Source organism: Strix uralensis, chromosome 2 (genome assembly GCF_047716275.1).
Source record: "Strix uralensis isolate ZFMK-TIS-50842 chromosome 2, bStrUra1, whole genome shotgun sequence".
Lineage (NCBI taxonomy): Eukaryota > Metazoa > Chordata > Aves > Strigiformes > Strigidae > Strix > Strix uralensis.
In genome coordinates, this window is record NC_133973.1 from 13,806,848 (window position 1) to 13,831,785 (window position 24,938).

At 42.0% G+C, this 24,938-nt stretch overlaps 1 protein-coding gene across 1 annotated transcript in view; it reads right to left on the minus strand.

The window, feature by feature from the left end:
- The window catches only part of MYH15 (myosin heavy chain 15), a 44,915-nt gene that overhangs the window by 8,494 nt on the left and 11,483 nt on the right, over nucleotides 1–24,938 (minus strand). The window contains exons 11-33 of the mRNA XM_074860755.1: nucleotides 24,460–24,617; nucleotides 23,764–23,882; nucleotides 22,529–22,678; nucleotides 21,369–21,539; nucleotides 20,155–20,334; nucleotides 18,736–18,868; nucleotides 16,877–16,944; nucleotides 15,387–15,474; nucleotides 15,039–15,156; nucleotides 14,618–14,741; nucleotides 13,786–13,922; nucleotides 13,156–13,411; nucleotides 12,464–12,706; nucleotides 11,669–11,845; nucleotides 11,002–11,147; nucleotides 10,348–10,438; nucleotides 8,984–9,373; nucleotides 7,895–8,021; nucleotides 6,687–6,805; nucleotides 6,011–6,207; nucleotides 4,627–4,976; nucleotides 3,979–4,103; nucleotides 1,563–1,678 (exon numbers count right to left, since the gene is read on the minus strand). Of these exons, the coding sequence (XP_074716856.1) occupies nucleotides 1,563–1,678; nucleotides 3,979–4,103; nucleotides 4,627–4,976; nucleotides 6,011–6,207; nucleotides 6,687–6,805; nucleotides 7,895–8,021; nucleotides 8,984–9,373; nucleotides 10,348–10,438; nucleotides 11,002–11,147; nucleotides 11,669–11,845; nucleotides 12,464–12,706; nucleotides 13,156–13,411; nucleotides 13,786–13,922; nucleotides 14,618–14,741; nucleotides 15,039–15,156; nucleotides 15,387–15,474; nucleotides 16,877–16,944; nucleotides 18,736–18,868; nucleotides 20,155–20,334; nucleotides 21,369–21,539; nucleotides 22,529–22,678; nucleotides 23,764–23,882; nucleotides 24,460–24,617 (3,783 nt within the window). The remainder of the gene's footprint in view (nucleotides 1–1,562; nucleotides 1,679–3,978; nucleotides 4,104–4,626; nucleotides 4,977–6,010; nucleotides 6,208–6,686; nucleotides 6,806–7,894; nucleotides 8,022–8,983; nucleotides 9,374–10,347; nucleotides 10,439–11,001; nucleotides 11,148–11,668; nucleotides 11,846–12,463; nucleotides 12,707–13,155; nucleotides 13,412–13,785; nucleotides 13,923–14,617; nucleotides 14,742–15,038; nucleotides 15,157–15,386; nucleotides 15,475–16,876; nucleotides 16,945–18,735; nucleotides 18,869–20,154; nucleotides 20,335–21,368; nucleotides 21,540–22,528; nucleotides 22,679–23,763; nucleotides 23,883–24,459; nucleotides 24,618–24,938) is intronic.

Below are 24,938 nucleotides of genomic sequence, written 5' to 3' on the forward strand. Positions count from 1 at the left end.
GAGGGGATTAATCAAACTGAAGGTAGGCAGCTACATTCTATGCTAATTACTCTAGGTGCTCTTTATAGTAAATGGCATGTGTAAGCTACAGTTTGTTGTGTCTTAAAGTGGATGTTGAAACACATTTCTTATGCTCAATTATAAGGGGAATAATTCAGGAACAGAAATCTGTGTTATGGACATCTAAAGTTAGAAGAGATTAAGCCCACCCTAATTAACAGCCTGGTCTTCCTGTGAAAGAAAGCTTAGTGTCAATTTAAAGATTGCAAAACAGATACAGACAGATGCTTAATTTTCTTGACTCTGTAACAGTCAAGTCCTATGATTAACTCAAAGCACAGAATATGACTTGCACAGGGAAGTATTTATCTCGCTGCTGGCCAAGTTTTGCTGAAAGCGTAGGAGTTCTGGGAAATCACTGAGTCAACAAGGAAAACCTTGAGGGCCTTACTGCTTCAGCAAGATACTGAACTGTGCCCCAGACTCCCAGGGAGCAACACAGCATGTCTACTGAAAACTTAGCAGCAAAACACTCATAACAAATCTGAGGCATAAAGCATTGTTTAGGATAGCTTGCCCTGAGATCTCCATAATCCAGACATCTGCAGGACATCAGAAGATAGTACCTGAAAGGGCCGAAACATTATTTGTTTTTGAAACAACATGTCAATCATTGTACCTATGCTGTTCAAGGTGGGCCTTGGACTTTCCCTTCCCTTACCCTTTAGCCTACTAACAAGCAATGACATGGTTCTTGGGTGAATAGCGTTAAAACACTGACTAATTCAAGGCCAGAGTTTTCTGAAGGATTGCATACACGTTGCTGAAAATCTGCTCCAGCGTAGCATCATTTAAAGAGTGTAACTGCAGACTAGAGTTGGTGCTGAGGGGGAGGGGAGAGACAAAAGATATCATCCTTCTGTCACCTCATTGCTTTCCATTTCTTCTGTTTATTCCTTTCACCTGCAAGCTCCTCTCTTTTTATATTCATACTTTCTGTACCTCTGCAGCTCTCACTGCTTTCCCAAATGGTGTGTGCATAACAGCAAGCTCCTCACATCCTCCCACAATCAGTGTAGCTGTGACTGCATAAATTAACTAAATGCAGAGGTAAAGATTGCCTTCAGATAACATAGGTTTGAGCACCACTGATTTCAGCTGTGGTTCCCCCTGGGAGGCAGCCATCCTAGAGGATTAGGAGAAGGCAGCTCTCTAGACCTACTTGTCTCCATACTGTAAACACACAGACTCAGCGGCGCTTGGTCTGCTGCGACTTTGGTTGTGCCAGTCAATTGTATTACGGCTGCCCTGCGGTATGTGTGATGGGCTTATGTGTATGCTGGCAGAGACTGGACGGACAGGAATATTTGAACTAAGGAATTGTAATGTGGTAGGACTACCCTTTGGCAGATAATCAGAGCTGTTTTGGTTTCTGGTATGGACAGCATGTGCTTGTGCTGGCATAACTACCTGCGGTGCATTTGACTGGCTTGGGTCTTGAGAATATTTCTGGTCTTTTGAGATTTTCCCCTTAAAAAACCATGCTGCTTCCTGCACAGTACCTTATATTTTCCATTTCTTCGTCCTTTTCTGTCAGTTTCCTTTCAAACTCTGCTTTAAGCTGAGAAAGTTCAAGCTGAAAACGAAGGGTCTTACTTTCTTCATGCTCCAAAGCTCCCTGAAATAGAAAGCACCAAAGCCAGGAGTTGCTATTTTTTTTTTTTTAAAAATCACAAGCTGCTGCACAAAGATGATCCCTTCACACTTTTCTTCCCATTCCCAATAGCACAGTTTCCTCCCTACCTCTGTCTCTAGGCAAGAACATGAGCAGCTTACATGGCAAAACAATGCATCTATTTGCCTTCTAATGTAGCTTGGCAGCTGGAAAACTCAGCAGCAAGCTCCTCAGAGGACAAATTGTCAAACAGGCCATGCATCACAAAAAAAATACCTTAGGGCCCTGCCTGTGTGGTTTTGGTATCAACAGACGTTCCCTGCTCCACACCCCTGTACTGTCACCCTCTGGAAATTCATGGGCTTGTAAGGAATAGGCAAAAGCTAAAGCAAGATTATTGTTGGAAGGGTGAAGGAGTCCACACATCCCCCAGCTCACAAAGATCTCTTCAAATCATGAGGTGTTGAAAGCCTCCCATTTACACAGTCTTATTAGGCAGTATGACTTAAATGAAAGAAATAACAGAAATCAGCTCTATATGACAAAATGCAAAAATACTCTGACCGCTCTTTCCAGCTAACATGAAGACAGCTATGAAACAAGGGAGATTTGTTCCTATGTCTTTGTTCTTACACTTGTACAGAAGTCAAGAACTGAGCTGACGACAGCCTGTAGTGAAATACCAGGGACTCTGACTTCCAGGTCTTGCATAAACCAAGCTCAGTGACATTCTGACTCCTTGCTGCTCGCATCAAACAGGGAAGGGAAGCAGAACTGAACGCTGTATATTTTGGATTGCACAGGCTTAGCTATGCTTCCCATGAGAGATGACAGAAGCAGAACAGAGGTTCTGAAGACAAAATGATACAAAATCTTTGCTCATCTCCAGCTATCATGCAGCAGCTACAGGTCAGTTGAACACACATTTCATGCTAAGGACCCACAGCGTATTAACGGGAACAGCACGCAGGAGTACTGTGTCACCAGTGGTGTCTGCTGGAGACCCAAACTCACAAGGAAGGGAGAAAATCCACATTAAACCATTTCTTTTACAATTAAAATAAAATACACCACCACTTTACTTTCGTTAGTTCCTAATTTCACTGAGCTTTAGGGAGCTGTTCCACACAGTCCAGGGAAGGAAGATGTGCCCCTTAGATCCCTGAAGAACCAGTGTATTCTTTCTAGCGAGAGAAATTTATTGGCAGAGCATGTAATCACTCTCCACATCTCAGAGCTGTGGAAGACAGACATGCTCTTTCCTCTGCTCTGATCATGACACCTGCTTGTCTGGCTGTGAAATCCCTGCAAAGTATAAAGCATCCTGTAACAGACAAAAGAAGTTGCACAGCATTTAAGGTATTAATGGATCCCTGTCACTGGGTGATGTTTGTTTCAGCAGGTATTATTTAGAGTACGATTCAAAAGAAATACAACTTTCATTAAAAACCCTTGCTATGTGCTGTGTTGCTTCTAGCCAGCAACACCTAGACCCTTTCCTAGCTCTGCAATGCACCAAACTTTCAAAAAAAATCTGACAACCCAGCCCTGTAAGTGAATAACCAGGATTTCCAGTCAGCTTGTTCTGTGTTGTTCATTTGTTTCTGGAAACTGGGATAAGGCATCCCTCTTGGTATGTGCATGCTTGTTGCTGTAGAAATTAACGCAGTGATGCTAAGTGTCTTCACCAAAGTCCTATGGGAGTCAAAGATTTCCTAAATGGTCTGTTTTCATTTGGTTTCTGAGGCTGCTACCATTTTTTTAAGCAGGCCACAGTATCCAACACCATATCTGAGACCTTATAAAATTTAAAGTCAACTGGAGGTTTGTTTTCTTATTCTCAAAACCAGCAAATGGTGAATCTGCTGTTCAAAACTAGGCACTAGAAATATCTGATAAAATACTATAAGACCATAATTCTCAGCAGTTCCTGTTTCCTGAAAGACTGAAATACTCTATGCTGAAGTGAGCGAAAAGGACTGGATTTTCAGGTGGTGGGCAGAAGATTTCTGAGCTTCCTGAAAGGGAAAAAAAAACCCCAAAACTAACCCAACAACAAAAACCCAAAACCTACAAGGCACTGCCTTTGAAAGGGCCTCCACTTGATGATCTTAGAGCTGACATCTCCAAAAGTCACCAGTCACTCTTGAAAACACTGGCTAGCAAGCCCAGAGGAGCTGGGTGCAGAGAGGTTGCATTTAGCTAACATCAGCACATTGGCTGTGTTGCTGGGAGGAATAAAAAGGAAGAAAAGTCATGATTAAAGACATCCTTTCCTCTTCCTTTGAGCTTTCTTTCCTTACCTCTGCTTCTTCCAGAGCCAACTGAACTTCTGACTTCTCTTGTTCAACCTGTTTCTTTATTTTTTCTATTTCATGGAGGCTCTTGTTTCCTTCACTAATCTGATTGGTCAGATCAGAAATCTCCTCTGAAACAAAAAAAGATGGACGGATTTAGTGATCAGAGTGTCCCAAACATACTGCAATTCACAGAGCAAAAATACAGGACCTGTACCTCAAACTAATACCTTAAGAGCTCGTCTGTACACAAGCACTGCCCTACTTTCAATTACAGCAACTTCTTTTACCTGACCAACTTGGAGGCACAGACTTTCTTGTAAACGCCCTTTGAAGTGGTCATAGCGATTTAGTTTTTATCTGTGATCTGCAGGCTTGCAACACTGTGCTCTGCTTTGAGAGGTGTCTAGGCTTCATCCGCTGCACCTCTGTCATCTTTTTTGTTCCTCCCCTGAGGCTGGCCCCTCTGCCAGTGAGCTTCATTGACAGGTGAGCAAAGGGCAGCCTGCTCTCCTCTGGCCATACCATTTCCTATGTTTAAAACTTTAACTGCCAGCATCAGTCAGTGTCTCCAAACACATTGGAAAGCTAGTCTCAAGGATGAGAGAAATGCCTTTCCCCACAGCTGTTATGTGGAGCCTGAATGAAGCCTACCTTGGAGGTTCTTGTTTTCCCTTTTCAAGGTCTCCAGGTGGTCCAGCGTCTCCTCGTAGGCATTCTTCAGCTTGAAGAGCTCAGTGCTGAGGCCACGGGCCTCCTTCTGGGAAGCCTCCAGCTCAGCCTGTGACTCTTCGTACTTCTGCTTCCAGTCATTGATGATCTTGTCAAAACCACGCTGCTTCTTGTCCAGGGACGCAGCTGCCGAGTTGGCCTTCTCCAGGTCAATCATCATGTCTTCCAGCTCGTTCTGCAGCCTGTGCTTTGTCTTTTCCAGAGAAGAGCACTTGGCATTGGCTGCCTCAATTGCTTCTTCCGCTTCTTGCAGGCGAGCAGCAAGCTTCTTCCTACCAGGTGGGAAAAGACAATGAAATGACCAAGTGCCACCAATGCCATGTTACCCAGAAAAACTGACACCAAAGCAGTATCTCAATAAATCAGTTTTGAAGGGGAAAATTGGGGCAACAAGGGGAAGGGATGGGGAAAGAAAGCCTCTAGAGAGAAGGGATTATGATAAGCAAAAAAACAGCTTAAATTATGAATGCTGACATGTGGCTGATAATTTTGTGTCTGTGTGTGTGTGAATATTTGAAATTGAACTTTTGAACTCTCAAGCAGCAGCTTGCTACTTGCTAGCTGTAACCAATATAGGCTGGTTATAAATTTTCATAAGACCTGGTCTAAGTGAAAGTGTCGTGTTCCTCCAGTTAAGAGATATGACACAGAACCACCATAGGAGGCTGGTCACACCTTGGGGTTTTGTTCATAGACTATTTAGATTGGGAAAACAGAGGCCTGGGAGTCCTGTCAAGAAGAGGTCCTAGAAAGAAAGGAGGGCCCAGAAAGAAGAGCGTGAAGATGCTAGATGGAAAAAAAAAATATACTGGAAGCGTGGGAAGAGCCTGCAGATCAGAGATGCGCAGAGGCAGGTGCTGGAGATGCTCAGAGACCTTGCCCAATAATGCCTGAGACTGGTAACTGGGAGCAGCTGCACAGCACAACCCAGTGTGACTTTGTGCCCTGCCTTCCCAGGGCAGCCATCATCTCCCTGCTGGGAGGGGAATTCAGGACGGAGGGAACATATCACTGGACCACGACAAAGCAAGTGAGTGTGTGAGATAACCAAGTATGGTATCCTAATCTTTTTTGTTCTTAAATAAACCCCACTATCCACATCCACTACCCCATGGACAAGGACTCAGCAGAAATATTGACCTGCTCAAGCAATGAAAAGAACAGAAGAAGGACTGCCACAAATGACAGCAATGAGCCAGAGGGATTCTTCCAACCAGGTTGCCCTATTTCCTTAGCCCTATAACAAGTCCCAGGGAGTGCGGTCCTGCCAGCCAAGGGCACGACGAAGCCTGTGTAACCCACTTACTTGGCATCTTCCAGCTCCTCAGTTCTCTGAATGGCATCAGTCTCATACTTTGTTCTCCACTGTGCCACTTCTGCATTTCCCTTGGAGAGAGCCCGCTGCAGCTCTGCCTTGGCTTCTTGCTCCTCCTCGTACTGCTCCCGCAAGAGATCACAGTCATGCCTGGCCGCTTGCAGGGCGTGAGCCAGGGCATTTTTGGACTGCAGGGATAGAAAGGTCACAGCATTGCAGGGTTACTTACAGCAAATCCCAAACAAACAGCCCCTAGAAATTCAAATGGAGGCTTAAGCCTTTTTTTCTTTTTGCCTCTGGCCTTGACAGCCCAGGTCAAGTGAGGTAAGAAGTGTTTGAAATCATCCCTAACTGGTGATGTGCTGAGGAAGCTATCAAGACTGATAATAATCTAACACTTTTGGAGAAGCATCTGAACTTTTAAGATGCAAGATCTGAGATTTTGGGTATCCTACTAGGTAAGTTTTATTTAACAATTACGGACGCTGATTATTTTCCAAAACTCTTCTGTGACTTGCCTCAGTCAGGGACAGGAATTTATACGAGTACAATTACCAGGAAGCATTCTCACTCCTATGTCTCATTTCAGCTTTTATCCATGCTACAAATGAACATGAACAGTTTTCCCCATTCCATCTCAATGAATGGGACACAGTCAAAGCATTACCTTGGTTTCCTCTTCTAGCTGTCTCCTAAGTTCTTCAATCTGTTGTGTAAATGATGTTTTCCCCCGGGACAGCTGACTTATCAGTGACTCCTTCTCTTCAAGTTGTCTTACGAATTCACCTGCCATAGGATTTAACCACATAAAAGTAAAATGATGAAATGACAAAGTCCCAGCCAAAATCCAAGTCCCACCTGGCTATTTCTGCTGAGGAAAAGAACTAACAGTGATTATGGCTGAACTTTTGTGAAGCTTATTGCAAAGCTATAACCCTCAGACACTTCACCAGGATAGTTTTCCTTAGGTTTTTGTTTGTTTGTTTGTGGGGTGTTTGTGGGTTTTTTTAAATTTTTTTTGTGCTGTCATTACCTGAACTTGTTAATTTTATTTCAGCTTATGGATCAGACTAGACTGATGCTTACTTTCATGTGCAGTTGTAGCTGGTTTTGTTTATACTTTTCTTCACTACCTTACATTGCTTTTCGACAGACGACTTCTCAGAGGGCTGCAAAGCACCCTGAGAACCTCAGAACAACCAGCATACATAACAGAGGGGTACATAAGGAAAACTGCATTTATCGCAAGAACCGTGTCACTGCAGGCTGGAAACTGCAGCCTTATAGGAGTACATAGAACTAAGAAGAAAACACACAGAAAATGAAAAATATGTCTTTGAAAATACACAGAACAGTGATATTTGATGAGGATGCAGAGATTAAATAGTACTACTCTGGCTAAAAAAGTAGCAAGCATTTAGAGGATATGTGATATTCTTGGTCATATGTGAGTGTCTTCTAGGGTGCAATGCCCAAGGACACGCTGGGGAAGATGGCATTCACACAGACAGCGGCAGTGTGCCAACTCCTTCCTCTTCCCTCTAGCACTGCATGATGGATGTACGTGTCCTTGTTCCTGAAACTGGGTAGCTAGTCAGCACATCCATTTCCGCTCATGAGATGGTAGCACAGTAAGCTGGTAAATAAGGTTATGGGTTTGTTTTAAAAGCCAGTTCGAGGCAAGGTCTCCCCACAAGGTTATAAAAATATTGAAGATGGGAATGTCAAAAGACACAAAGCTACTACTCCACCCAGCAATCCTTATCCAGCCCTTCAGAGCAGACGTTGTTGCACAGTACATCTCACCGATGCAGTGCTGAGACACGCCTGATAAATTACTGGGCAACAGTCTGTCTGGGCTGAACGTGCACATACCATTCTCACTCTGGAGTTTTGTCTTCTGAGTAGTGAGGTCATTCATGAGGCGAGTCATTTCCTCCAGTTTCGTTTTGGTCTCATTCAGATGGTCTTCATAAGTTCGACAAAGTTTCTCTGCATTTGCCTAATAGGAATCGGGAGAAAAGACAAGGCTGTAGCCTCCAGGCAGCCATTTGGAAGGTGCAGCCTTCCAAACATATCCTTTTTCCTTGCTTGTCTTTCAGAGAAATGTCAGATAGCAAAGACACAAATACCACAGCAGTAGAGCAGGGAATAGTAGCCCTGTGTCTACAGTCCCAGGCCAAGGGTCTCCCCATCAGACCACCTTCACCATTTGTTTTCCCTAAACTGCATTCTGAATGGAAGCACCAGTGTAAAAACACTCTGCAAGAACTTCAAAAGCAATCACATGCCTATGAAGTTCAGACATAGCCTCTTCATAATTGCTAGATGGGAAAATCACCCTCAATGAAAATTGCTTTACTGATTCCGCTTTAATTGCCATTTATCATAAATTGAGTTTGATGACAGCTTTCTAACTCTCAGAACACTGAAATTTCTTCTCTTCACTTGCACTGAAAGAACTCTTTAGAGCGCTGTGAAAGCTCCCAAGACTCTACTGAGGAAACAAAACGCACAATTCAGCCATAGAAAGTAAAAATACACATGATGGTCATGCAAGCCTTTGTGTTGCACTCCCTGCTAACATGGGTCAAAACTGTAAACCAAGGGCAGGATCTGAGAGGACTCTGCTTAGGATGGGAGATATCCAGCCTTGGATGGCACCATCCTGGAGAAGCACAATTTAAGTGACACAGTATTGTGCTCTGAGATATATGGATAAACAATATGCCTGGGACTGGGGATGTGTTTTAGACAGGCCGTCTTAACTGCTGTCCCATCTCCAGGTAAGAAGAGTTATACCACCAGCTGGGGAAGGGGACGATACTGTGTATGTAAGCACCCTCAGATTGCAAGACACCACCTTCTAAAACACTCCAGCCCTACCAGGTGTCCTGCAAAACCCTAAGACCAGCCTTGGCTACACATGACCTTTGGGGGTTTGAGAAGCCTCAGGACCCTTACTTTTCCCTTGACCATCTGTTCCATGTTGGATGACAGATCATCCACTTCCATCTTCAGCTCGCTTTTCTCCTTTTCCAGTTTCTGCTTGACCCGCTGAAGGTTGTCCAGTTGCTCTCCCATCTCAGCCACGCTGTCTGCGTGCTTCTTCCTCAGTGTGGCGGCTGTGGCTTCGTAGTGCAGTGTGGCCTCCTCGAGGTCCCGCCGCAGCTTCAGGAACTCTGCCTCACGTTTCTTGTTCATCTCCAGCTGGGCAGCTGTGGCTCCCCCAGCTTCCTCAAGTCGCTCACTTAATTCCTCCAGCTCTCGGGCCAAATCTGATCTCTGCTTTTCCACCTTGGCTCGAGCAGCTCTTTCTGCTTCCAACTCCTCTTCTAGTTCTTCTATACGAGCCTGCCAAAGAGACACAAGCACCTTTGGGTCACCTTCATGATGATTCCCATCAGAAGACAATGAAGCACCTAACAAATTGTTAAACCCTCTGCCAGCCCACACTTTACAGCACAGGTGGAAGCATAGCAGTTAAAGGACTTGCCCATTTGTGCCAGTAAATCAGATCTTGAACCAGAGTAAGGATGATGAGTCACATATTTCTTACAGTAGATTGCTCTACAAGGTCTAGTCAAGACATTTAGGACAAGTGCATTGACCTTATGCTCATGTTACTTGACATTCAGCTGAAGTACATGAGAGAAATTACTTGATAGTAGGAGTAGCAGCAACAAATTGTCATTGAAGAGGACTCTTTTTTTCCATTTTATGAGCTCTGTGACTGAAGTAACTGCTCTCTAGGAGTGTTAAGACAGCATTTCAAATACAGCAGTGTGTAGAACTGCATGAATAACGAATATTCATTGGTAGCAGTCTTTTTTACAAAACAGTTATTCTGACCAATCTACACTTCACTTCCAAGTTATGCAAATGTTCTTTATTTACAAAAAAGCAGAGCTGATGTTTTGGCTCTAGACATCTTGTTTGGACTGTGCTGACTTTCTTTGGCCTTTTCACTTCTGTTGAAAATTTCAACAGCCCTTCCCCTGAATTTCAAATCCATGCTTATCACTGCTGAACCCCAGCATCCACCCTCAACTCCATGGTCTGGAACAATATTATTTGCTTAAAACAAAACACCAGAGCATTGCTGTCTTGCCTGAAACCACTAGCATTCTGTGGTCATACATCCTGTTACTTGGAAGGAACCACTACAGAGGGAGCATCCTGAGGGGAAAAGGGATCAGTCTGGCAAGCTACGAAGTTGCAACACTTTGAGTCTCAAAGCCAAGCTGCAGCTAACCATGAAAAGTCTCTGCAAAGCCCTTCAGTGAGGCACAAAGATCCTAAGATATATGAGAAATAAGCAAGCTGACCTGAAGCTCCTTGATCTTCTTCTGCAGCTGCATCACTATAGCTTGTTCATCTTCTATCTTGGAATTCAGCTGGCTCATTTCAAATTCTTTCCTGCCATGGAAAGGAAAATCCTACTGTGACAATTTTCCCTGTAGCTTCAAGTTACGCTTTTGCAGTTTTTGAAGAATTGTTCAGTGAAACTTCTAACGTATCTAAAAATGAAAGCAATCCTCATTCATTGTGATTTACATGAAAACTCGTCTTTGTCTGAGCAGCAGTTTCCAAGTCAAGATTTTACATGCATTTGTGCAATTATGTTTCTGGTTCTTTGTGTCATACAAAAGTAACGTTCTTTTCAGACTCAGTGGAAAAAGGTATTTAACAGAGTCAGGTCTTTCAACAATACTGTCATAGCTAGTTAGGAAGGGCAACTTTTTAGAGACTTCCTTCAGTTTTCTCCTCTAAACAATGAAAAACAGAAATAAGTGGTTTTTTTCTTTTTTTTTAAGATGCTGGAAAGTGTAATGAATTCTAATGTTTCAGCTTGGCTACACACTCTCTCCTCATGGAATTTCCTTTTAGCCACCATCAGAGCAGGATGACACACCTGAAGGCTCTGAAACGACAGTGGTAACAGTGCTGCTTTATTTTGTACAGCAGAATCAGTCTCTTACTTTTTTAGCTTTTCTTCCATCTGCAGCTTATCGTTCTCCAAGTCCATGACACTCTCTTGGGTCAGTTTCAAATCCCCTTCCAGTTTGCGTTTTGCCCTTTCTAGATCCATCCTCACTTTCTTCTCTTGTTCAAGTGAGCCCTCAAGCTTTAGGAACAAAGTCACTTATTAAGTATATTGAACACAGATGGTTTACAGCAGTCAGATGTGTGCTGAGCCCAGTTTTGTGCTGAGCTCTAGCAAGTTGCGAAGCAGAAGTATTTAAGTACAAGCATCTTATTTTACATTTTTTTGTTTTCTAGCAGCCAGTGGGCACATGGGCTAAAGAAATATAACATAAGGGTTAGTCCGCGCTTTACATTTGTGCAAGCATCACTGTTCTCTTAGTAGCAAAGTTCTGTTAGACTTCATTTACAGTGCAAATGCAAACTGAGTGGATTTTCCTTCATTATTCCACTCCTTTCAAAGTTTGAAATACACAGATAAGTTTTTATAGCTTTCCTGTAACTATAACCTTTACAAGCAGTACAAGGACCACATTTCTAGATCCTTGATCCTTTCTAAAAGGACAGGAATACATTTCAAAGCTTTGCAACATTTCAGACTCATGAAAACTGTAAATGGTGGACAAATAAGCCTGGAGAAACATGAAGGCAGAGCCAGCTTACATCATCCACTTGCTGTTCCAGTTTCACTTTAGCTTTGCTCAGTGTGTTGACCTTGTCCTCCTCTGCTTGTAGGTCATCCAGAACTTGCTGATGAGCTTCCTGCAAGGACTTTTTCTCCTTAGTAAGTTTACTGATATTCTCATCAAGAGCTGCCATTTCTTCTGTCAGATTTTTGACCTGTGTAAGAAAGGAAGATGTATTTATAAGACTTTGAAGCAAGGGATTATCAAACCTGGCTCAACTGACTGTCTGTACTGAACTTGTATGCAGGGAGACAATGAAAAGAAAGGGATCTCTCCCCCACCCACCCCCACCCCTTGTGGCTTTTTGAGTGAAATTGCCATCAAGGAAGCCAATGTGTGCCAGTTCTTGTGGGTTTAGTACATTTTTTCAAATGTACTAAATTCTTTTCAGTGTCACTGTCATTGTGGTGGACTCCAGCTTCTGATCCTCTCTGGGAGAAGTAGGAGATGAGCTTTACATTTACAGGCTCTAAGAAGAAGAGCTGGAAGAACTCATGGTTACAGCAGAAAAATGTTTACTTAAAAATGCCCAAACTAGACATAATTGTCTAGCTGAATTGCAGCAAAACTCACTTTAGAAAAAGGGAACTTTTTAGAAAAATTCAGAATCAACACTTTTTCTCTCATAAGGTCAAATAACTCTGTATATACTGATCCTTCACTGTGGCCTGTGTAACAGACAGTGTAAAACCATCAGAAGAGCAGTAGCTCTTGTCATAAAGGTAATCCATGCCCAACCTCTTTTGAATACATGGTGAAGTTCTAAAAGTACCTTGTTTTCAGTAGCATGCTTTTCTTTCTCTACTTTTGCAAGTGTTATTTCGAGATCATCAATATCCTTCTTGAGCTCAGAGCACTCATCTTCCAATTTTCTCTTCTTAGAAGTCAGCTCAGAATTCATCTCTTCCTCATCCTCAACCCGCTCTGTCAGTTCTTTGACTTTGGCCTCCAGCTGAATCTTGGATTTAATCAACAAGTCGCATCGTTCCTCGGCATCTGCCAGAGTGTCTTGTTCCTGGTGTGGCACAAGGAAGAGGACAGCAATGACTGCCTGGGCTTTTTTCTTCCTCACTTGTCCCCTATCCCGTAAGTGGTCAGAGAGCCTGATCCAATGCTACAGAGCAGCATTAGGAAAATGTCCTACTCCTGATTTCAGAAGGCAAGACCAACAAGTAATTAATGGAGCAGGATGAGACAGTGGTGAGCACTACTGGTCACATATAAGACTACTTCCATATCAAACTGCCACGGACATTGCTTTGGACAGAACCTTTTAAGATCTGTGTTGCTAGCCCACTTGGTTGTATATGCTAGAACGTGAGAATTTCTATCCGTTCTAATTTTTGGCAAGACTCTGACAAGACCAACAATTAATTTTAATTGAATTGCACTAACACTCTGGTCTGTAAGGCTTTGAGTTTCAAAGACCATCTAATAAATACATGAAAATATGTGTCTACTCACAGCTTGGAGCTGGAGAAGCAAATCATTTTTTTCCTGAACTAGAGAGACTTGCTTTTCTTCAAGTTCCTTTCTCCTGGCTTCAGATTTTTCCAGGGCCTCCTTCAGTTTCAAGAACTCTTCCTTCATATTGGCCATCTCCTTTTCAGTTTCTGCAGACTTCAGAAGAGGTTTGATCTTAAAGAAAAGCTTCATCCAGGGCCAGTTCTTCACAGCCATAAAAGCACGGATATTCCACTGAATTACAAGAAGGGCGTCCCTGGTTTAAGAAGAAAACAAACAAAATTCCCTTAAACTTAGCCTGAATTGAGAAAGTGAGAGTTTTTTTCATTCTCAATCAGTTTTATGGCTTTGTTCTCAGTAATATTAGGAACATGTACTAGATTCCAAGAGATACAATAAATTTCCTCCATATTTCTTGATTTTCAGGGACGTGAAAAATTCCCAAATCTGATTTTTACCAGAGTTGTAGGCAACTGATATACAGTTGCTATTCATTTTATCATACATCCACTTTAAACCTTTAATTTAGGATTAGCTATAGCCTTAGGGACTGTAATAATGTCTCTATTCAACACATAATTAAACGGTAATGACTATTATCCACTAAGATTTAAGAGGGTGCCTTCAAACCTGCGCTCCACTATCTTCTGAAACTCAATCCGCATCAGTCTGCCACGTGCTCTTGCCTGGATCATTGTTAAGATTTTCGCAAGTCTCTCATCCCTCATTTCTTCTAGATGGCCCAAGAGACCAGCCTTGAAGAACACCTGGTATGTGCACAGATGTCATTTCACCATAACGAATTATTTTATTCCAGAGTTACACAGACCTTATTGAAATTGTTTAGAAGAATGGTATTTTTATTGACACATTATAAAGTAAAAGACTATAGAGAGACAAATACTACTTGCATCAGGGACTGCACTGTACAGTTCCGATGTTGTTTTAAAACTGTGTCTCATCTCCCCAGTTTTGAATAGGCCAAACTATTTTGTTGCCACATTTTTATTGCCACAGTACTGCGGCAGGGTTCAGAGCAGGTCAGCTGAACCACAACTCCCAGCTCCCAGAGAACCCTGCTAAATGGGATCATGTCATAATTGCACATGGCCTCATTTCAAAAGCTGCAGCTGATCCTGTGGTCCATCTCTGTTTGAGTGTACCTGTATTATATTAAAGAAGCTATTGTTTTACTGGGGGGCATGGAGCATCAGCTGCTGCTGTGTCCACTTGTAGTGTCGCTGTAATAAAAGCTTTGTGGGAGCTTGAGCCAGAGGAATAAAATTCCTCTAGCACAGCTTAAAAATTAATATCACTTTGCTGCTACATTGCTGGTTCCTTGTATTATTAACTCATCATTAATCGCCACCACCAGAAATTGCATAATGTCCCATTCTGCAAAATAGATATTAGATCCATCACTTTTCTTTTTGCATAAGCAGTGATGGGCTTTTCCAGTTACCTTGGTGTGTCCAAAACGATACTGGTTATGGTCAACATCTAAAGATGCCAGCAGTTTTTCAGCAGCTTTTCTGCTATCTACAAACTTATCCTCTGGGATCGCACTTGGATTCAGAATGCGGTACCTGTTAATGACAGATGAGCAATGAGTAAAATTGGCCTAGATTCTACTTCCCGCCCCCCCCACCCCCCGCCTCCTCTTCCCCCAAACTTAAAAAACCCACAACACTCCACCTAGGCTAATTTCCTACTCTGCATCTACACAGACACAAGCAAGAGCAGAATTCTGCCTTCCATATTCAGGCAAACTGAATAGAAAATAAACTTGAATGGAATAAAATACCTCAAATAAAAATGAGAAGACATGCTTTGTTTATTTTGACTGATGTGTTAGGACAGGAGACACCACAGCTCCGCATTACCTTTGTTTAAAGTCAGCATAAAGCACCCTGTTTGGGAAACCCTTACGGCAAATGCGGATGCCTTCCAAAACACCATTACAGCGGAGCTGATGCAAGACAAGGAAAGCATCCATTTCACCTACAGGGGAAAAACAAGGTTAAATTAAATGGAGCGACTCCATAGGGCTTAATCTTCATTTCACCGAGGGAACTGGAAAATGTGAGGTGTCATCTCCTGAAAGAGCAACACCATTGAATAAGGTGAACAACACAGGCAGTATTTAAGTACAATCTAGTGACTTGGAAGTAAATATTGGAATCACGTTGTTCAAATATACTAAAATTTTAAGACTGTTTTGTTTTCCATACCTGGAGTTTTTGATTCATTGGGGATAATGCATCGTACAAAGTGAGGGGCTGTAGATCTTAGGTTAGTCATCAGCTTATTTAAATTTTCCTAGAACAGACATATTAAAAACACAATTGGCTTTAGCAGTTTAATGAAATTTCTATCACTTACTTCTTTGGTTTGTTGGTTGTTAAGTTTATTAAGGTCATCTCTCTAAATAGTCTCTAACAAAATTGTAAGCTTACCAAAATTATTACAGAGAAATGTGTTCAAATAAACCAAAGTACAGATTAACTTTATTATAGGAATCCACATCACTTTTAGCAAAGTCTTAAGAAGATAGGTGTTTTACTTACAAACCCGGACATGTCAGAAACAAGATAAACAGCAAACAAGATGCAGTACCATCCTGCAGAGCACTTCTGTAAAGCCAACTACATTTTTGCCTAGTCACTTCCCTGCTCAGTGAGGATAGTTCACCTTTCCCATCTGTTCCTCATAAAAGCTAGGTTTTTGTCCTCCTGGCCAAACATTTGCCCTTTATTGATCTTAATCAGACATCTCCCAGGCAGGCAGCAAGCTAGCTTGGAAGAAGCCAACCACTCAGTGCCTAGCAGTGATCACCAAGCTTTATGGAAAGTGTTTTGTCTAGTAAGGAGAAAATAGAGACCATTACAGGTTGAATATAATGTCACCAACTGTTCAAACTGAAAATTTCTCATACGCTAGTCATGACGATAAATGAGACAACCTGAGCTGGGTACTTAGCAGCTCCTTGTGTGCTGGAAAGTGGGCTTCTATTTGTGGATTATTAAATTACTGTCTGAGTGATCCTTCAGCTATCTCTACACTTCTTCAGCTGGTAAGATACAGGTCTTGATTTCCCATACTTCCAAACAAGATAAAATGACATGATTAGTGGGAGATAACTACTTTCTTCCCTACCCGAGGTTTACCTACATTACAGTTTCCTCAACATTACCCAGAATAAATTGTACTAATGGTAATTACAGGCCTCATTTTCCCCCAGGCATGATCCTAGCAACAGCTTCCATCAGGAACACATGCCAATACCAGTAGAAGGGAATTACTCAGGAAAAAAGGCTATATGACACTGCATTCAACAACTTTTGTTGCTCTAACCCTAGGATCCAATTACAAACTAATCAGATGGGGACTAGCAAATTAATTGTAATCAGTTCCTGTTCCACAGACATGCATGAAGCAATAAGCCACGAAAACAGTGATAAAGTTTGTTCACAGGATTTTGTGATACTTTCTCGACTAGAATACAAAACACTTCATCTCCTGAATGCTCAAAGAAGATAAAATGGAGCAGCACCTCACACACGCAGTTTTAACAACAGTATATTCACTTAGCCAAGGGCAATAACCCAGGCCTAGTATCAAATTCTGATGTTGGATTTAAATTTCTATTGTGCGTCACAATCCTTAACATTCCTCTCCAATGTATTGTCTTAAAGCCTCGGGTGGGGAGAGGTAAACAAACCTTGTGCAATGAGGACACCGTTTGAAAAGAAGCACCTTTCTTGCGTTTCTTTTCTCCACCCTGGTCAGCTAGGAAGAAAAAAAAATAAAAAATCACAACCTGTATCTCAGTAAGGAGTGAAGGCAGGGCATGGGAGACGGACAAACAAATAGTGCAACTCCCTCTGAATGAAAGGCATAGCTAATGACTTGATGGCTCTGATTGCCCGAATATTATACGAAACAATCTGAACATCGAATGTGACAGATCACAAGCTTGCAGCTCTCTGTCCATACTTAGGAATTTTGCCAAAAACCACTGTAAGCTTTCTGGATTGCATTTGCATTTCAGATCTACACAGCATCACTTGTTATGCAGAAAGTCCATAAATATGAATAAGGCAGAAAAATAACTTTTAACAAAATAGAGTCACTCATAGTTCATTAAAAAGCCTATAGGGTGAGACAATGCAGAAAAGTAATGCTTGGGGAAAACGTGTACTTTACATTGCACTGACACTCGAATGTCTGCATAGCAGACACCGAACTTGGGCAAGGAATATTTGTCCAGAATAGAGGGAAATGAATATTTATTTTGTAATTTTAGATACAGTAGCTTTGCATTTCCTGACTTTTGCTTAAAGCTTCAGATTCAAAATCACTCCAGATCCTCCAAAGGGTTGCTAGTTTCTGACATGACCTTCACACAGTTTTACAAGAGCCGACAGGACCCAAAAATGTACAGCAATTGCCTCAGCCTTCTAAACACTGGACCATTAGATCATTCCCAGGAGGTCTGGCATTCTGTCACCTGTCAACAATAGTCAACATAAAAGCAGAAGTGAAGAGTGCAATGTGCTCAGTGCAATTATCCACAGCCTTTCCCCCTTTTGAAAGTGACACTGCCCAGACTGGAAGAGGCTAATCTGGACAGGCTGTTCTTTTCTCCTGACACTGGAGAAAAGCAAGGTGGCATTCTGACAGACAGGAATATCCACAGGCAAATAGGCAGTTAGTAACTTGCAAGAATTTGCTAGTGGCAGGATTTTTGTTATTTACATTCAGCTCTGTCTCTTATTCACATTATGAAGTCTGCAGCCTGCTTGCTTTCTCAGAAAGTGTCTTATGATTCATCACAACAACATCTATAGAAATGAGGTTACTAATAAATAGGCTGTAAGTGATTGCAACTTCAGGACGTCAGAGCTACATCTTTGTAATGAATGCCAGTCTTATTAAGAGCGATTTTCTGGATGCTTGCTACTTGTCTTCCCACAGATAAGACAGTTCTGTGTAATGCATACAGCTCAGATACATTCTCATACATTAGTCTTGTCAAACAAAAAACCCAACAACAAGTAAAAAGGAAAACGTATTGGCAAAATCTTCTACTTTGGCCAATGTGGAATGGTGTTCAGGTACCTTCAGTGTCTACTTGCCACTAATCCAACAAAATATTCCAAAACTCTCTCTTAAACTTCGTATTTCTTATTTAATTCAGGGTGATTAGCAAGGAGGACTACAGCGTGGGAAACAAGAGCTGTTCTTGTTCATAGGCATTTATGCACAAAATTTTTTGTGCAACACTTGCCTGCATATCTGAGCACTTGCATGCTCAAACTCCCACTGGAGCGTTCACAACACACAGATTTCCTTGCCAAAATTGCTCAGAGGTATTACGCATTCAAACTAGCTGAGTTAATGGCCTCTTTGGTATAACTGGCAAGCTCCTACAGATGCTGTGCGCATCTAAATAATTAGTCAGTGCCTCATTTAGCATTGAGTCAATTGCAGTTGAGAGAATTGTTTTGTTTCTGACATCCATTCCCAAGCACACATCCCAGAAACAAAAGAAAACCCATATGAGCTGATTCTGCTTACCACTGTCAGCGCCAACGTAGCTTTCAAACAAGCTTGCCAGGAGTTTGTTGGATGATTTTTGGAAAATACCTACTACAGTTTCATTAAGCGGGTCTTTGTTCTTCTCAAGCCACCCAATGATGTTATAGGGAACCTACAGCAAAGCATTGAAAACAAACCAGAGGTTACAAATGTCCCCCTTCAGAGCAGCCAGTAGTTCTTTATGGTTTGGCTTGAAGCCAATGACCTTTTGTGAAGTGCTGTGCTCAGAGCAGTACCAGCCACCCAGTTTGTCATCACTTTCCCTCCAATTCTCTGCTCCCTAATTCCCAAACCTCTCTTCCTAATAATTACCATCTGAATCCCACACACCCCTTCCAAACTATCTGGTCCCTACAACTTCGCATGGACTCCATGCGGTTGGCTGCAGAGATACCACACATGCCATCAGTGTCACAGGAACCCTACTAATAAGTGCTGAAGCATAAAACGTACAAGTAATAATTTCACTTCACAACAGCATGCTACACTGGAATAATTAAGGTTTTCTGACAGAAATTTAATGATTAAAAATCTAACTCCAGGACTTTGCCACAGCTCTGTTTAGTGGGAAAATATGTTCCATTATTAGTACCACAAGGGGAGAGAAATTCTAATTTTCTTTGCTGAATACATTAACAACTACAGATAAAGACCAAGATGGGTATTATTTCTCTTAATAAATACAAAATCAGCTTAATGTTCAATTATAATTTGAAATAAACAGCATCAGGTAAGCTCCAGCTCTGCTGTGCTGAGGCTTCATATCAACTCTAGTTTGATAAAAAATTTTCTGGTCCCTCTCAAATTCTGCCCATCTGGCCTGAAAACAGAGCTTTGAAGCTGGGCAAGCTTTGGCTCAGTTATCACAGTACTGGATTATATTCCTATCACCCCGTCATCAGTGGACCTGTTAACTAAACCTTCATAGCAGAATCGACCACATTTCCTTTTGCTACTTTGACACACTGGTCCTAACGTGAGTAAAAAGTGATGTCAATTTTTGTTTTTTTAACCCTCCTTGATGTTAGGCAGAAATTACTCAGTCCATTTGTACAGGGAACCAAGAGGGAAAATTACATGCTGCTGCTGTTTAATCTCTAGTCTTAATCTGATTATAGGAAAAGTGATAAAGGCAAGGCATATTTTCATAAAAAGCACTATTAGTCTTCCTCAGTTTCTTTCGTTTTATTTGTGTATCCAAGGACCAGATGTCCCGGTGTTTGGTGGCATCTTACTGTGTTCAGTGCTTGTGCAGAGAGAGTAGATGTCTGCTTTTACTCCTCACTGTTCTTTCCTTCCCCTTTTCATCCTTCCCACCTTCCCTTGTTGTGCGCCATGGGCCAAACCCCACCTGGAAGACCTCTAATACAAAGTCTACCCGCCAGCAGAGGAACTTACTGCACCGGCATAATGAAGAAGTTCAAAGTGAGCTTCATATTTCCTTTTCTTATCAGGCCTGGGCTTTTGTAAATTAGGTGACTTGCCAAGATGATTGTCGTAGAGTTTGGCTTTGAATGTCATATCTGTAGCTTTCGGGAACATACATTCCTCTTCAAGGATAGACAGGATTCCCAATGGCTGTGGAGTTAAGAACATCTTTGTTTGAGAATTCTTAAGCTGCCTTGCTTTCAGTAACTGTGCAACCTTTAAGTTTGATCTGATGGAATTTTAAGCCTGCAAAATTTCTTCTCATCCTGATGGAGGAAGCCTTTGGCTATTCTGTTAAAATAGTAACCATACCGTTGACTATTCAGTATGTCAATTCTGCCTTAGGAGGCTTTATGATGACTTCCAGAAAAGGTTTGATTTACATTTGAAGGCAGCTGGACCAACTAGCATTTTATTATTTGTTTCTCAGGAAAAGATGAACTAACTTCCTAGCACCGGGTAGATTGAGGGACTAGGATCATGCACAGATATCCTACCACTGGAGAAGAAAGTGGTCAAGTAGAAGAGCACTTAATAATAAGCCTTTCTACTCCAACTGTTCCAAATGTCCTGCTAATGCAAGATTTAAAATTTCATTTTTCCTCACAGACCAGCAGGGTTAGATGTCATGCCATAAGAGATGGCAGAAAGAGAGAGACAGAAAAGGACAGCTGTCCCCACCAGGACCACATTATATTCACAAAGAAGAGAAAAGGAAAGGCATATCCCATGCTGGGGAAGCGGTGAGAGGAAGCAACAGTTCCAGGCTAGGAATAGCATGAAGGACTTTGCACATCAGCATGTAATGTAAGAAACAGGAGCCTCACGTGGTGTGTGACTGAAACATAGCATTTGCCTTGAAAAGCTGACAAGTAAGTTTGATGTTAAGCATATGTGGAACAAAGTATATGGAAAAAAAGTAGGGGCAGAGAAAGACAAAAGTAAAAACCAAGGAAAATTATACAGCCACACAAATTAACAGTTATAGCTTGTGGGTACTGGTCGAGTCGAGTAGCCACAAATGCCACAAATACTGATTTTCCGTTGATTCTGTATTGCATATAAGACAAGAAACTTGTTCTGCTGTTTATCCTACTCTGTTCACTGGGGCTGGTTGACATCTCCAAGGGAGCATCATGAATGAAATCAGATCAGTAAATACACCTTAGCACTCCTGTACATACCTTCTCAATTAGATCAATGCAGGCCTGAAGGTCCATGCCAAAATCAATGAATGTCCATTCAATGCCTTCCTTCTTATACTCTTCTTGCTCCAGGACAAACATGTGATGATTGAAAAACTGTTGCAGTTTCTCATTAGTGTAATTGATGCAAAGTTGCTCAAAGCTGTTAAACTGCAGAAGGAGATAAAAAAGAAGCATTTGCACCACAAATTAGTTAACTACGGTAGGGCTTGGTGGAACAGCAAGAAGGAAACAGTTTATATCTAAAACCTTCTAAACAGCAACTGGTTGAGAAACTACTGAACCTAACACTGAAGGCAAAGGAGGGGGGAGTTCAATGCCTCATGTGCTGTCCTCTGGGGTGTGAGGATGCCCAGATTTGTTCAGCTCTCTCAGGATGCACGTGCCTTTCCTTCAGCAGCATGCCACACCAGTCCTGTAAAGCAGAGCCAATGCACTCTTTGCTCTGCTGCATACGGAGAGCAACACATAGCAGCAACAGCATTAAGTACTTATCTTCAGGAACGGATTCTGAGAAACACGAGTTGCAATGTGCTTTTCTCACATACACTTGTCTACAACGATGGTAGAATTACAGAACAGCCCAGTCTGGAAGGGACCTCGAAGGATCATCTGGTCCAACCTTTCATGGGAGAGGGAGCCTACGTGAGATTGTCTTGCACCCTGTCCAATCGCACCTCGAAAACCTCCAGTGATGGGCAGTCTACCAAATCCCTGGGGAGGTTGTCTGATTGTTCTCACTGTAAAAAATTGCTTATATTGAGATGAAGATATATCTCTTATATTGAGTTACAAAGAAGAAGAAATATCATACCCTATAAAATATGCTTTCTCTCAAAGAGAGAGTGGGAACAACACATTCTCCTAAAACACAGCCCAAAGCATGTGAGATGTTGTCTTTGCTAAAGGTTGCCACCTTCTTCCTCCCCAGGAATTATCAGCATGTCCAACTGTGCTAAATGTTGAGTGTTTCCTACATCTATCCGTTGAAAAACCTTGTAAAATCATATACACTATTTGTCATTCGGCTTTGTAAGCACTCTGCCTTCTGTTCATCTAGAAAAAGAAATACCCACCTAAGGGCTATCGCTTGGTATCTTTTATGTCCTTCCACCAAGTCCTCACACATTAATACTCACATCAAAGATTTCAAACCCGGCAATATCCAGGACTCCAATGAAGAACTGTCTTGGCAGCTTAGTGTCCAAGGTCTTGTTGATACGGACCACCAGCCATTTGAACATTCGATCGTACACTGCCTTAGATAGGGCTCCAACAGCATACAAAACCTAAAATACATGTTTCAAAATACCACTGTGTGGAACAGAAGTCACTGTGGAACACAAGGATTTCAGTGCAGTAGCCTATTTCAATCCCTACTTGTGGTTTAAATTAAATTTCACAATGGTTCTTATAATCAACTTAATGCAACATACAGCTTCTCCCATTATCTATGCTAACTTTTCTTCAAATTCTTGTTAAGTGTATGTATGTGTACTAACACGTACATAAAGTGCTAGTAAAGTACCTCTTGGGAAACAGCTGGAGAGCAAGCTGCAAATGTTTTAATGCCTTACACTGCTGTGGAAGTTAGGTACCAGAAAGCTCACAGGCAGGATGCCAGTCATGATGTCCAGAGCTACTGCCAGAATAAGGGAGGTCTGTGCTCAAGTTGCTTATTGCCATTTGCTTCTAATCTTTGAGGGGTGCTATGGCATAAGTAGGTGAGAGGAAAAATCTGCCAAAAGTCTCTTCTTTAGCCGATGTGTGACTACACTGATAGGACAGACCTCTGTCCAGCAGTTTTCTAGTTTCAGAGCCTGTACTACAGCCTGTCTTCAAACAACAATTTTCATTGTAACCAAAATGCTGCAGCATCTTCTACAATACTGCTACAGCTGCAGCAGTGCTAACCCATGGACTTTTGTTTCCTAAATTAAGAGATACCTTTAACTGGATATTGCCTTTAGCTGATTGAGGTCACACAGAGCTTAAAATTACATGAATAATGAATGAGTGATGAGTGAATAAATAATCCATGGCTCAACTGTTTTAGATAACTATTCTCATCCAAAATTAGATGTCAGTCCCCATGTGGTTTTACTGCACCTGGTTTCCTTGAGTGGCTGCTACTAACACATCAGAAAAACAATCATACCAAGAGCAGTGCTGGCCACTATTCCTTTGTCAGCCTCTTTACCAGTTTCCCTCACTTTCACAGTCTATTCCCCCAAGTTTGGGGATATAAAATGAGAACAGGTACTAGAGGTACATGTTAATATTTCTAGCAGCTGTCTGTCTCTCTCAGATGTTACAAATGAATCCTCAAGGCTTCCGGAACAGGTATCCAAATACCCTGAAAGCTTCTCCTTACCTGTTCAACACTTTGACCCTTGGTCACATACTCGTTGCCAACCTTCACTCTAGGGTGCAATAAACCCTTAACCAAATCAGAGGAGTTGATTCCCATAAGGTAGGCAGCTTTGTCAGCACCTGATCAAGAAAAACAATGTTTCAACTGTCTTTGAACTTCTACATGGAAACATGCCTAGCCAAGAAAAAAATGTTAAGTACATCCACTTCCAAAGAGAAACTGGATAAAGACCTTGCTCTTTTAATGATTTGTTTTAGGTGTGCCTGTACTGTCCCTTGTGGTAGAGAAGGTCATCTAGCTACCTTAGACCCCAACTGCTGCAAGAATCACACTTGAGAAACTCTTCAGGTATAGGGAAAAGAACATATCTCCACACTGGTTATAGACAGTTGCAGGTGAAAGGGAAAGTAAAGAAGCAAGACCTGAAGGCATGAAAGAGAAAGTTAAGGCAACAATTTCTTACAACCATTCTATTCAAGTGGTCACAAAAATGGAATTTCATGGGTTGCTGCATCTATTCACCTTCTACTAAGTAAGGTTACCCACCACTGAACAAACAACTGCTGCAAATAAAGCACAGCACTCCTGGCTGAGCAGGAGCTACATCAAAGGAAGCAGGCTGCTGCTTCCTCAACACGGTGCATGACACATGCCAGACTTTTGAAGGTAAGGAGTAATTTTAGGTCTTATTCTTACTTTCAGTGCCATCAGCCTCTGCCTGCTCTTCTCTGGGTCTTTGTTTGAATTTCATGTTCCCAAAGTGCATGATGGCACCTGTGAGCTTGTAGGCACCAGATTTCTCATCTGGCACAAAGCCCAAGATGTCCATGGCTTGCTGTAAAAAGGAAATGCAGATATTTTGTCACTTCCCTATTCAAAAACAATGTCATTTTTTTGCAGTCCCACAATCTACCTTTGCATGCCAGGTATTACTAACCTGCCAAGGTGTGTTATCTCACAAAGCAGCCACTAGAACACCCTGAAGACCCAGCAGTGGCTGGGGAGCAGGAGAAGAGCTCCTTTATCTAGCATTTTATGTAGCAAAATTATAAGAACATTGTGCCCGTGGGCATTACATGGAGCAAGGCCAGATCGTTTATCAGGCCTTGTGCTTCATAGTATGAATGCAATTAAGACCCATTTCTGCTTTGACTTTAGTCCAAGAGTTTCAGTGA